At 49.2% G+C, this 11,562-nt stretch overlaps 1 protein-coding gene across 1 annotated transcript; it reads right to left on the bottom strand.

The window, feature by feature from the left end:
* Positions 1-730: 730 nt before the first annotated feature.
* EDN2 (endothelin 2) lies at positions 731-5,972 on the bottom strand. Its single transcript, XM_065744611.1, has 5 exons — positions 5,799-5,972; positions 5,446-5,584; positions 4,251-4,370; positions 3,709-3,813; positions 731-2,834 (listed from the first exon to the last, which is right to left on the bottom strand). Exons 1-5 carry the CDS (start codon positions 5,860-5,862, stop codon positions 2,723-2,725), a joined length of 540 nt encoding a protein of 179 aa, XP_065600683.1. The 5' UTR covers positions 5,863-5,972; the 3' UTR covers positions 731-2,722.
* Positions 5,973-11,562: the final 5,590 nt, after the last annotated feature.

Here is an 11,562-nt window from a genome sequence, read left to right as displayed (position 1 = left end):
GAGGCCAGTTGCTGGGCTCTTTTTCTTCCATTTTTGTCATAAAATGATAAAAACAACTGAAATAATCCAATTTTTGCACATCCTAACACCAGATCATAGGGTTGAGGTTTGGCTTTAGCTCAGCCAAGGATTTGGGGCAGTAGGAAAGGACAGGACTGCCACTCTCCAGGCTTCTGGTCCGAGAAAGCCGTAGAAACCCACAACAAACTGTGTAGATGCTGGGTGTGCAGCAAGCACACTGCTGGCTGTTATGATAATGTTTCTTTTTTATTTCCTTCTCACAGCTGCACCATGAAATTCACTGAGTTAACTACACCAGAATAATCTATGGCGTGGTCTTCAGGCACAGCTTTAATGGGACGAGGGCCTTTTAACCATACTTGGGAAGAAAACTGAGAAACAAAGGATTGAAGGGAAAAAAAAACCAAAAAACCAAACCTAACTCAGATCTAAAAGTTGATGGGGCTGCAGAGGGGGTGTGCTCGCTTTGTCCCTGCAGTGCTAACAGCCGCTGAGATGATTTGTGACAAAGAGCTCATCCATGTGAGAACATTATCAGGACACATAGCACAGGGATTCCAGCTGTGCTCAGCACGGCATCCCCATTCCTACCCAGCTCTGCTGTCCCACTCAGAGCCACAGTGCTTTTGTCCCCTACGTTCTTGCTCTTCTCCACCCACCACCACCCCAGAAAATGAGGAAGAAAAAAAGTGCATCGACTTTTGCCATTATTTATTACAAATTAAATTTCTGCAAATTGCCATCTAAAAAAATCAATAGGTTTAAATAAATATACAGATGTCAGAATGCTACATACGTCATGTGTGCAGTCGGTCACGCTGAAGATGAGACATCACACACACAAGGAGATATACATAGTATTTTACAGCAGTAGTTTTATTTTAAATTACGAGGCTCACGTTAAACCATGTGCAAAGTTTCCTTTGGAACAAACCCTTCCAGGATTTACTTATTTGTTATTATTTTCTTTTTCCCAAATGACACAAACCTTCAGAAGGTCAAATAGAAAAAAAAAAAAAAAGGTTTCTCCGCAGCTTTGGGGACCAAAATGATCGGTCAGATGTTTCATCCACAATGCAATCAATCAGTCTCATCTTGCTTAAAGCAAAATCAAGGAAGTATTTTGTATGTCCAATGGGACTACACTTGAGACAACCACAGGTTTTGGTCCACCACCCTTCTCGAGCAATCTTTTTCAATGCTGATGTGTAATACTGGACCGGGCAGCAAGGGGGACCCGACAGCGGTTCAGTGACAGCAGTTATTCATCTGCACTAACCAGACAACAGCCACAGCCACGCTTTATAACAGAAGACAATCTGCCCAGGCAAGCAAAAGTGCATTTGCAACGCAGCTCCAGAGTCTTGAGACTGTTTGCCTACAAGATGCGTTTCCAGCTCCCGGGCTCTGTGTTTTACCCCAAATTATTCCTCCCCTCCTTCGAGCCAGCAGCAGTGTGCTGCCCCTGGGGATGCATCCACCATTTGTGTGGGTTTAAATCCAACCCTTTCTCCTAAAGCTGTGCAGATAGTGCTGTGCTCTCTTCCTACTGGTCCTTTCCTGCACGTTAATCCCACCTGGCTGCCCCTTGCCTAACGCATTCTGGTTACACTTAGAATGACATGCTATCCATACACTGCTTATATAGGGTCCAACTCAGAAATCTGGCCTAAGTGAAGCAGCAAGCAAGCCTTTGTGTGTCATTCTCCCACCACCCATCTTCTCTGACCCTAACCCTTCTTTTCAGGCAAAGCTGAGAGCAAGCTGGGATACAGGGCAAAGAGCTGGCAAACCCAGCTCTGGGAGCGTGTCCCAGGGAACAAGCCAAGCTCCCAGCACTGACCCCATCCAGACCAGTGGCTTCACTCTGCCTGGACCCTCCTCAGGCTCCATGGGGCTCCATGCATGGGGCTGAAGCCTGGCAGGGCCAGAAACTGCTGCAGAGATACAGCTGCATGTGAGCATCCCACCCTGCTCTGCATGGTGGCAGGAGCCATGCTTGGGTTTAAAGAGAGCTATCGTCCACCTAAGCAAGACCCACACAGCTCTCCAGTGGTTTTCTCAGCCAAAGAATGCCACTGACTATTCAGGTGGTTTTCAGGCTTCAAGATGTTACACTTTTATACATATATATATACACTGGTAGTTGTTTGACCATGGGAGACTCATTTGTATGCACATTGCACTGCCTGGTAAGAGAAAAAAGTGCAACACTGGGCCCAGAGGCAGCTTATCCCATCTACAGCAGCCAGACCATGTCTGAGGGGTCCGAGTGGAACCACACTGACATGGTCTGAGGGCAGAGCAGACCAGTGGTGCGGGCACTCGATGCTGCCAGGTCTGGACAGCACGTGGCTGTTTGGGTGTTGTTGGTGATTCAACCACCTGCAGAGGCTGAGTGTCTGTCTTGGGATCCAGTGCAGAGTGAAGCAAGTGCTCTACCAGCAAGACCCTTGCCTGATCCAAAAAGGCACAATTCAGCTCCACGACACGTCTATGACTGTATAGAGAGACACTGATTTCCCTTTATAACAGTCTCTGGAGTGCATGCAGTACTCGTTCACACAATGGGAGCATGGAGACTTCCATTTCTTCCCCCCTCCACTCATGGCCTTTCCTTCAGCTCTAACTACCGACAGCGGAGTTAGCGGCACCCACAGATCTCCAGATTCTTCTGGCGGACTTGGTTTGCACCTGCTCCTTATCTCTTCTTCTTCCAAACGTTCTTCTTCCAAGGCAAAACTGCTGGTGGAGCACTCCGCTGAGCACGGTGCTGCTGCTTGCTGAACCGCAGGCGGGAGGCAGCAAGGTCCCTGCAACCAGGACAGACAAAACGTTCACTCATCAGCCCATTTTCCTACTCAGCAATAGCCCATAGCATGCCACTCCTCTATTGGCATTTACCAACCAGTCAGCAGTTTGGGTCTTGCTTTGGTGTTGGGATGTTTGTTGTTATTATCGTTATTTTTGGTTGGTTGTTTTTTTTTTCCCTCTTGGGTTTGGTTGTTGGCTTTTGGGCTAGTGGTTTGGTTTTTTTTGTTTTGTTTTTGAGGCAGAAAAAAGGGATGGAAAAGTAGAAATTCCTAGCTGCAGCTGTGATAAGTCACAGCACTGATCCACCTATTCAGGATGATCCAACCGACGCTTCCCCACATCTGTCTTTCAGAAACTGTTCCCCTTGTGTCTGATTTAACTGCCACCGATGGACCAGTTCTCCCAGAAATAGTGGGTACCCTTTGACTTGTTTAGACTTCTGGAAGCTCTTCCAGCACTGAGCTCCACATTTCAGTGGTGGGATGTTAGAAGACCTATCTCTTTTGACCCAAAGCTGCTGCCCAATCCATCCTTTTCCTGTGGGATGATGTCTCTTTCTTACACAACACCCCCATCCCATATCAGAGGAACCTCCCCACCAAAAATTATACTATGTAATGTTGCTCTAGTGCTGGAAAACCTGTTAGCCTTCAGTTCTACATAGCAGAGATTGCCCCACTGAGTTATCATAAGAGGGATGAGGCAGAAGCCAGCTCCAACCCAAGCAGCAACTACTGAGGTCACAGTCCCACATTTTTACATGCTTATGAGGAAAGTTCACACCAAATCACAAAGTTGTAGGGTTTGGAAGGGGCCTCCGGAGATCATCAAGTCCAACCCCAGGTTCAGAGTAGGTTTCAGGGGCATGCTCACCTGAGGTTTCTCAGCAGGCTGCGTTGGGAAAGCTTCACATCACGGCTACGCAGAGCCTTTGTCAATGCTCCAGAGCTCTTTGGGAGCCTCAGGCTCTGGAGATACCTAATGAGCAAGGAGAGGTGCATGAGCCACCCACATGCAGGTACCAGGGGAGCACTGCTCTCACATCACCAGTGGCAGACTAAGTTCAGTGCACAATCTGAAGAGTTACTTGCAACTATCTAAGAGTTACCTATGCCTAACTTCTACTGATGTCCTCTTGCCTTGCTCAATTTATAGTCAATTTTAATGACAGGATGTTTTGACTATTACTTCGATAAGAAACTAATGACATCTGTACAATAACTTCGCTCCTCACCACCCCACAATGCACACAGTCCACTATACTTCTGGCTAAAGGGAGAGAACAGAGACTATGCCCCACAGAAACAATAAGCTCCCAGCCTATGGGAGATACCAGCAACCCAAAGCAACCCCACAGCCTGCACTCCCCTCTCCCAGGAGCACCCTGGGGAGCATCCCCAGCCCCTCCAGCTCACCTGGGCTCCTCCTGGCAGAAGCTGGTGCAGGTGCTGTCTCCAGAGCGTGAGCACTCACACCTCCCGGCCGATCTCTTGCGCCGCCGTGGCGGGCTGCCCAGGCCATAGGGAGCAGTGTGCCTGTTGGAAAGAGGAGCAATCAGCACTGCTGCTCGCTTCTTATCAGCCAGCAGGTTTATAACACAGTCCTGGGAGGCAGCCAAGCCAGCGCCACGATAATAAAAGACTCATCTATAGACATAAGGTGAAAAGGCCACCGATAATTCCAAGCCTTTAAACTCCAGCTCCTCTCCCATCTACTGTTTACCCTGCCCCTCCCAGGGAGATGGCTGTGCCAGCCCTCACAGTGGCATTTTCTCTCCTTGCACCCATGCAAGGGCTGCTGAACGGGCTGGGCATGCCAGCCACCAGCACATGAAATGTGCAATGCACAGGACATAGTACAAATCCCAGCCACTGTAATGCACGGGACATAGTACGAATAAAGATGTCTCAGGGCCATAACAGGTCCTCCTGATCACAGCATGCTTCCCAGGCTCTTAGCATGTGCACATTCCTGTTCCATCTCTGATCGCAATCTCTCCTCCCAGAGGGTTTAGGATTGGCAGTGATTGAAACTATGCTCCGAGCAAGCAGCGAGTTGTAATTGCACGTTAGTGAGCATGATTTTAACCACACCTGAGTACATGTGTTTTGCTACAGAGGGATGGCCATTGGTCTGAAACTGCACAGAGAACTGCTTTAGCATTCTTGAGGGCAGGACTTGGCAGCCACGGGACGTTAGTGCCAACCCACCACTGTCTCATTAACAATGCTGGCAGCCAGCAGGCAGAGTTACAGTTTGCAAGAGGGTAATGTAACTTATCTGGCTTGCAGCTATAACATCTTGCTATTGCTTTTGTCTCGCAGAGGTACAAATCTCAAATGAAGATAGACCGTGGGGAGGCAGCACCCTGAGCCTTCATCCCCCTCCCTTTGGGTTATGCTGGAACCCCCAAGCACAGCACAGCCTGTCCCTTTCTAGCAGCTGCAAAGGGCTGAACTTTCAGTGAAATGTGGTGCAGGTGCTGCACAAACCTTGCAGGACCAGGGTCCTTTCTCACCTCCAACTGCTCCCAGTCCTGGATAAGGAAGGACAGGGAACAACTCACCCACAGAGCCTTCCCCCCAAAAAAAAACCCACACTCCAGCTCACCCAGGTGTGTTGACCCAGATGATATCCAGGTGACAGAAGTAGATGCACTCCTTATCCAGCCAGCTGTTGCAGGAGCACCGCTTGGTTCTCAGGTGCGCGGCCGCTCCGAGATGGGACTGCAGGGGAGGCTGCCCCACACCTACAGCAGAAGAAGAAGGGATGAGTTGCACGTCGGGCTCAGAGCACCGGAGCACCGTCCGTCTCACACCTCCACAATCACACCTCCGGCAAACGCTACGGCGATTCCAGAGCACAGAGCGGTGCAGCCGGGCACAACCGGGCAGAAACTGCCCCGCAGTGCCCCCATCCCGAGGACCTCCTGCCCCCGGGACCCCCAAAGCCCCGGGGCTCACCGTCGTGCAGGAGGACACAGAGGGCGAGTGCCAGCAGCGCAGCGGCGGCAGGATGGCTGGGCATGGCTGCGGAGCCGGAGGATGCGGCTTTGGGGTTTTCCTCTTTTCCTATAAATGTTTCCCACTCTTTTTATATATTTTTTTTTCCTTTCTCTCTTCTCCGAGCGCCGCTTCTGCCGGAGCCGCAGCGATGATCTGGAGGGAGCGGGCCCCCTGGCAGGTGCTTTATAGCCCCGCTCCTCCGCGTCACGGCCACGCTCCGCCCCCCCGCGTGGAGCGCCCGCAGGGGAAACATCGGGGTGCGGGCACGCGTGGAGGGGGGGGAGGCGGCATCCCGTGGGTCCGCCCCCCTGCGGGGGGCACCCTCTTCCAGCACGGCTCCGGCCCCACGCTGCGGACACGCGTGGGGCTCCAGTCCCGCACGGGGGTGGTGCGGGGAGAAATTCCCACGCCGGGACTGCACGGAGTGTGAGGCACTGCTGTGTGTGTGCACAACTGGGTTTGTTTGGAGTGGGGTGGGGTGGTGAGTCCCGAGTGGGGGTGGCTCCCACGCGCGCTGCAGGTGGAGGCAGCAGCAGTTTGCAGGCGCTGCCGGCAGATGGAGCGGGAGCGGTGCCCGCCCGCTCCGTGCGTGGGGCTGCCCACGGCCCCCTCAACTTCCCCATAGGGGGACCCCGGGTTGCCGCAGCCCTTCGGGTATGACAAATTAAAATAGCCCCCGAACTAATAGCAAAACAACTGGGAAACTGCCCTCGAAGGAGCTCCCGTGGGCATCTCCCGACTGAACGGACCCCGGGTGCTGCATGGGACTGTTAGACACCTGAGAGCAAAAGCAGGTTAAAAGAGACAGCCCCCCCCCCTTCCTCCCCCCCCCCCCCCCCCCATACACACACACACAAACTTCTGCAATTGACTTTCCCATGGCTTCTTAGGAAAGGGAGTGTGCTTTCATCTGTTTACAACGAGCTATTTTATAGTGTTTTTATTGCTCAGAAAAGGGTTTATTATAGAGAAAGGATGCAAGGTGATGTGTGTTACTGTGTTTTGGTATGAGATCTATAACACGAAGTGTAGCACAGAGTGGAGGAGTGGAAAGAGAAACAAGAAAAATGCAGTGAGCCAGAGTGAGGGAAACTGATTTTATCTGAGCAATAACTTCTGCTGGCTGCATCTCGTGGAAGGAAAATGGGCTGGGATTGCATTCCTGCAAGCAGTAATGAGATGTTTTAACATCCACACTGACCAAGCAGCAGGGTGAATCCCAATCTGTGTTCAAGCAGTGGTTGTGTGCGGGGGGAATCCCATGGTGGCACTGAAATAATAGGATCTGGGGAAGTTGTTTCTCTGTTCACCAAACTGCTGTGGCCGTGATGGAACGGGAGAGCACAGGTAATGCAGAGAGCTCTGTTTACTGAGTGGGAATGAAGAGAGGGGACAGGAGGACAGGGAGGATGAAAAATACAGCTGGAGCTGCAGCTACAAGAGCAGGGTGTAGGTTATGCTAGGCAGAGAAAATCAGAAATAGTGAAAACTATTTTTAAAAGTACAAAGAAAACAGTGTTGTAATTGATAAAATAACTCTTCGGTGCAAGCAGCAAACAAGGAGAAGCAAAAGGAGGGAAGTTTTTGACCTCTGTACCAATCCAGCAATCACTCTAAAGACAATAGGGAAATACAATAGCAGCATTACCTGTTACAGCCCATGCTCCAGCTGTGCCAAGTTACAGACTTATGTCTGAGCTGAGATACTACATGTCATTCCAGATGCCAATTCAGTGATATAATAGATCTCTCCTGGCTCCAATTTCTGCCATCCACATTCTGGTCACTGTGGGATGAAAGAAGATATTTTCGACGTGGAGAAGGTAACGCAGCAGCAGTTGTGCACACAGAGGAAAGGCTGAGGAATTAATGACATCATTTATTCATTTATTCCTGAAAAGGGATCACTTTTTTAGAAAGGGTGTTAAGCCATTTGCATGAAGTGTGAGGTGCTCCTGTGACTTTCAAGGATGCGTTTACTGAACGGATCAAGCAGAGAGAACTGTGTTGCATGAAGATCTCTTGTGCCTCTGGAAATGGAGAACAGTCTCAAGTTAACCTGTGGGTTTGGAGATCTGGGTTCAAGCTGTTTCCCTTACCAGCCTCCCGTTGTGGCCACAGCTTTCTCAATTAGCTGACACTTCCAAAAAGCACCTGAAGCAACATGTAAATATCTGTTAAGGTCTTGTAGTTACTGCTAGAAGAAGACAAGTGCTGGGTTATCTGCTGGGTATCTACCTTCAATGCCAGCTGCAAAAATATCTTTACAAACCAGACCTTTCATCCAAGATCTCTCACTTGTTTTGTTCATTTCTCATCAATCCCAAGAGTGATTTACGCCGTTGGAGAAAATGGAGCAAATGTTACACCCTCTTGTTCATATATGCCTATTGAATGGAGTTTGAACTCATTTTTTTTTCTCCAGGAAATACCCTACTGCGGTGAGCAGGCACAAACCTGACCAGCATGTGTGTGGATGTTTGGCACCAGCGCTTCAAAGGTCTGAGAGGATGTGGGGCTGTGGGTAAAGGTTTCCACTTGTGGCAGGGATGTGGGAGCCCTGTGGAGATGAGGTGGGATTGAGACTGCATTGACCACGACTGGAACAGAGCTCCCAAAGCTTGGCCCAGGGCTGAAGGATTTCTGTGTTAAAAACCAATGGCTTATTATGAAGCAATTTGCCTGTGGGCTTGTGGAAAAGAACTTTCAGACATAGGGAAACAGCTGTTTCAGCATCAAGCATCCCCACACATTATTGCTCTGGCTTGCAACCATTGCTGTTCCAATAGCAGCAATTTTAGCCCAAGTGTTCAATTCCCCTTCATACTATGGGCTGGGAGGTTGTGCTTGGACAGAAAGCAGCGACCTCCTGGACACAGAGACTGCATTGCTCCTGCTGTTCCCCTGATAAGGAGCGGGGGACACTGCTTCCTGCATCCAGCACTCCTGGCACTATCACCACACTGAAATCTCTAAGAAAAACAACAGGCTCCAGCAGAGGGACGGGTCAGTGCTGCACAAACAAGGCTTCCAAAGAAGGAACAAAGGCGTACACGGGGTCCTAGATGCCAAAGATGGGCTTTGCCTCCCGCAGTTATTTTTTCCCTTTTGTTTCTGACTGTAGGAATACATTGTTCACTTCACTGTAAAGAATTCCAGGCAGAGATGACGAAAGGGACATTGCAGCTCAAGAAAAGAGACGTCCCATGCAGCATTGATGAAACATACTGTTTGGAAACCAGGATCAAGAAAACAGGAAAGCACTTTAACCATTGAGGAGACGAGATCCCAGCGTGCTTTTGGCACCAGCAGGAACAATGGGGTGATGTCACGAGCCAGAATTCCCCATGGTGGATGGAAGCCCAGCAAATAATCATAATTCTTTTCTTGGTACATTAGTGAAATTTTTCCACCGTTGGTCATCCCCCACTGAGTCCCTGTTAGGAAGTGTAGGAAGGAGACATTGTCAAATGGGGTTTCCTTTGGGAGAACTGTATCTCCTCCTCCCCATCAGTTGTTGTAAATCACAGCTTTCTGCTGACTGCAAGGAATTCCAGCGGAGCAGCACTTGCTGCCTAAGCAATGCTTTACCTCATGAAGAAGGGCACAAGGAGGTCTGGATGCCTGTAGGGCAGAAGCATCATTTGCTGTCCAGCACTTTCAGCCTACACAGTATCTGTACAGAGCTTTGTCTTTAGAGTTTCAGCAGTGCTGACAATGGCAATGAGCTTAGGAGACACCATCCTGGTCAAACACTGCAGTTTGGAGAGCTTCAGTCTGTGTAAGGCTACCAAATCGTATGAGCAATGCTGCAGCATCCTTCAAATCCTAACCTCACATTTTCACTTCGGCTTCAAATCCATGGAGAGTGACCTGAAGTGAACCTGAAGCATCTAGGCGCTTCAGTGTTGGCAGGCCCTCAATACTTGTGGTCCCCATCACTTGAGACTCCAACATTTGGGGGATCCCATTCCTCTGGGACTCCCATACATGGGGTCTCTGTTTTTTTAATCCCAATGTTTGGGACCCCCACATCTGGGGACGTGAACATTTCTCATGTCAACCATTTGGCCTTCCAGTATTGGTAACAACAGTAGTTGAGACCCCAATATTTAGGGGGATCCCCCTGTTTCTGAAGCAGATCTGGAACTCACTTTGCTTCTTTTTTATTTGATAAAAGCTAGTCCCACCATGGAACTGAGGTTGTCAATCCATCCTCCCAGGTGTTGACAGCATCGGAACATTATTGGGCTGTTGCTCAAAACCCTGGTTGCTCCCACCTTTCCAAAATTTGCTCTGCAAGCACCTGGTTATACTCTGTATGCAGCACACTAACTCCAGAGTGTGTGTTTCCTTTTGTGTGTGTGTGTGAGCATTGGTGTTAATACAAGGGTGGGGTAGGACTGCCTGTCTGGGTTGAGACGGGATTACTCGTTCAACAGTAAAATGGACATTAATGAGCCTAAACCAGAAAGAAGCATTAAGGCCTGAGTGCTTGCACGGTTTACTGACAACAGATCTGTCCTTGTTCTATGTTTGTCTGTGGTTTGCATTATCAACACCCAAATATAGCATGAGAAGCTGTTTATCCCAGTCCCAATCTCCAGATCTTTGTATGTTTTCTCCAGCCTAGGAGATTCCAGAGACCCTCACAGATGCGTTGGGTCTGACATTAGAAACTGCTCGAGGTATTCTGCTGCCCATGTGCCCCCACATGACTAGGTGGACAGAAATCCCCCAGGAAGGTAATGGGAAGAGGATGAAGCTTGCTGCCTCTATCCTTTCCAGGAAGGAAAGTGCTCCTCCACTGTAACTAGAGATCATGAGTCATTTGAATAGGGCAAGCCCGTTACCACTGGGGTTGTGGCAGTGGTGGGCCTGCTTGGGGTAGCAGTCAGGCTACTTGAGAACCTGAAATGTTGCAACTCCAGATGCTGAGAATGGAAATACAAGGGAAAAATTCCCTCTTGGGCCAGTCTGAATATTGTAGACTTAGGGACATGTGATTGGCTTTAGAAAGCACTTGCACCTTGAAGACTAGGGCTCTCCTAATACATCAGGCTCCCACCTACAAAAGCAACAGATTACAGTAGGACTTGTCCCCTTCAGCATCTCCTTCTGGTCCCAACCTGGGCACAGATCCAAAATCTTGGCTGGTTTTATCGCTGTTATTTGGAAGTTGTAATGAATGTGCTGCTGATGACACCCTACCTCCACTACAGGAGCTCCTACAGGGAGATGTGCTAGTGAAAACTTGCAGTTCTCCCACACCAAGATTTGGTGAGCCTTTTCAGCACTGCTCACTCCTTCTTTCGAAAATTCAGTCTAAAGGCTGTGAACCCATTGTATTCCTTCCTCATGGGCTGGGAAGCAAAAGCACATTCACCCTTTTTTTTTTTTTCTATGGATGGAAAAATTGTGCCGAAGGGGAACATTTGTACATAAGAAATTTGTTTTATGGAATTAAATTGAATGACAATTACTAATCTGTCCTGTGTGCCTGTCTGATTTAATATTTTCTCTGCCCAAAGGGCAAGAAAAGAAAAGTGCAGTGTGTGTTTAGACAACCCATGGAGACATTCCTCGTACGTTGGGTGTTCATTGGAACACTTTAACGTGGATGTCTGCGTTTACTCCACCCTGATGGCTGAACTCCTTCAGAATGATGAGTGACCTGGAATTTATAATTACAATAGGTGTAATGCAATTAATCACCACCTCG

This window comes from Cyrtonyx montezumae, unplaced genomic scaffold, assembly GCF_038088225.1.
Source record: "Cyrtonyx montezumae isolate F1298 unplaced genomic scaffold, pur_monq_1.0 scaffold_31, whole genome shotgun sequence".
In the NCBI taxonomy this organism is placed as follows: Eukaryota; Metazoa; Chordata; class Aves; order Galliformes; family Odontophoridae; genus Cyrtonyx; species Cyrtonyx montezumae.
This window is presented reverse-complemented; position numbering and strand designations above follow the sequence as displayed.

Bases quoted from the DNA above. Each gene is read 5' to 3' on its own strand.
- EDN2 (XM_065744611.1), bottom strand. From the start codon at position 5,862: ATGCCCAGCCATCCTGCCGCCGCTGCGCTGCTGGCACTCGCCCTCTGT. The intron at 4,371-5,445 runs GTGAGCTGGAGT...TCTTTCCAACAG, and splicing joins ATCTGGGTCAACACACCTGG to GCACACTGCTCCCTATGGCC. The intron at 2,835-3,708 runs GTGAGCATGCCC...TCCTGGTTGCAG, and splicing joins AGCCTGCTGAGAAACCTCAG to GGACCTTGCTGCCTCCCGCC.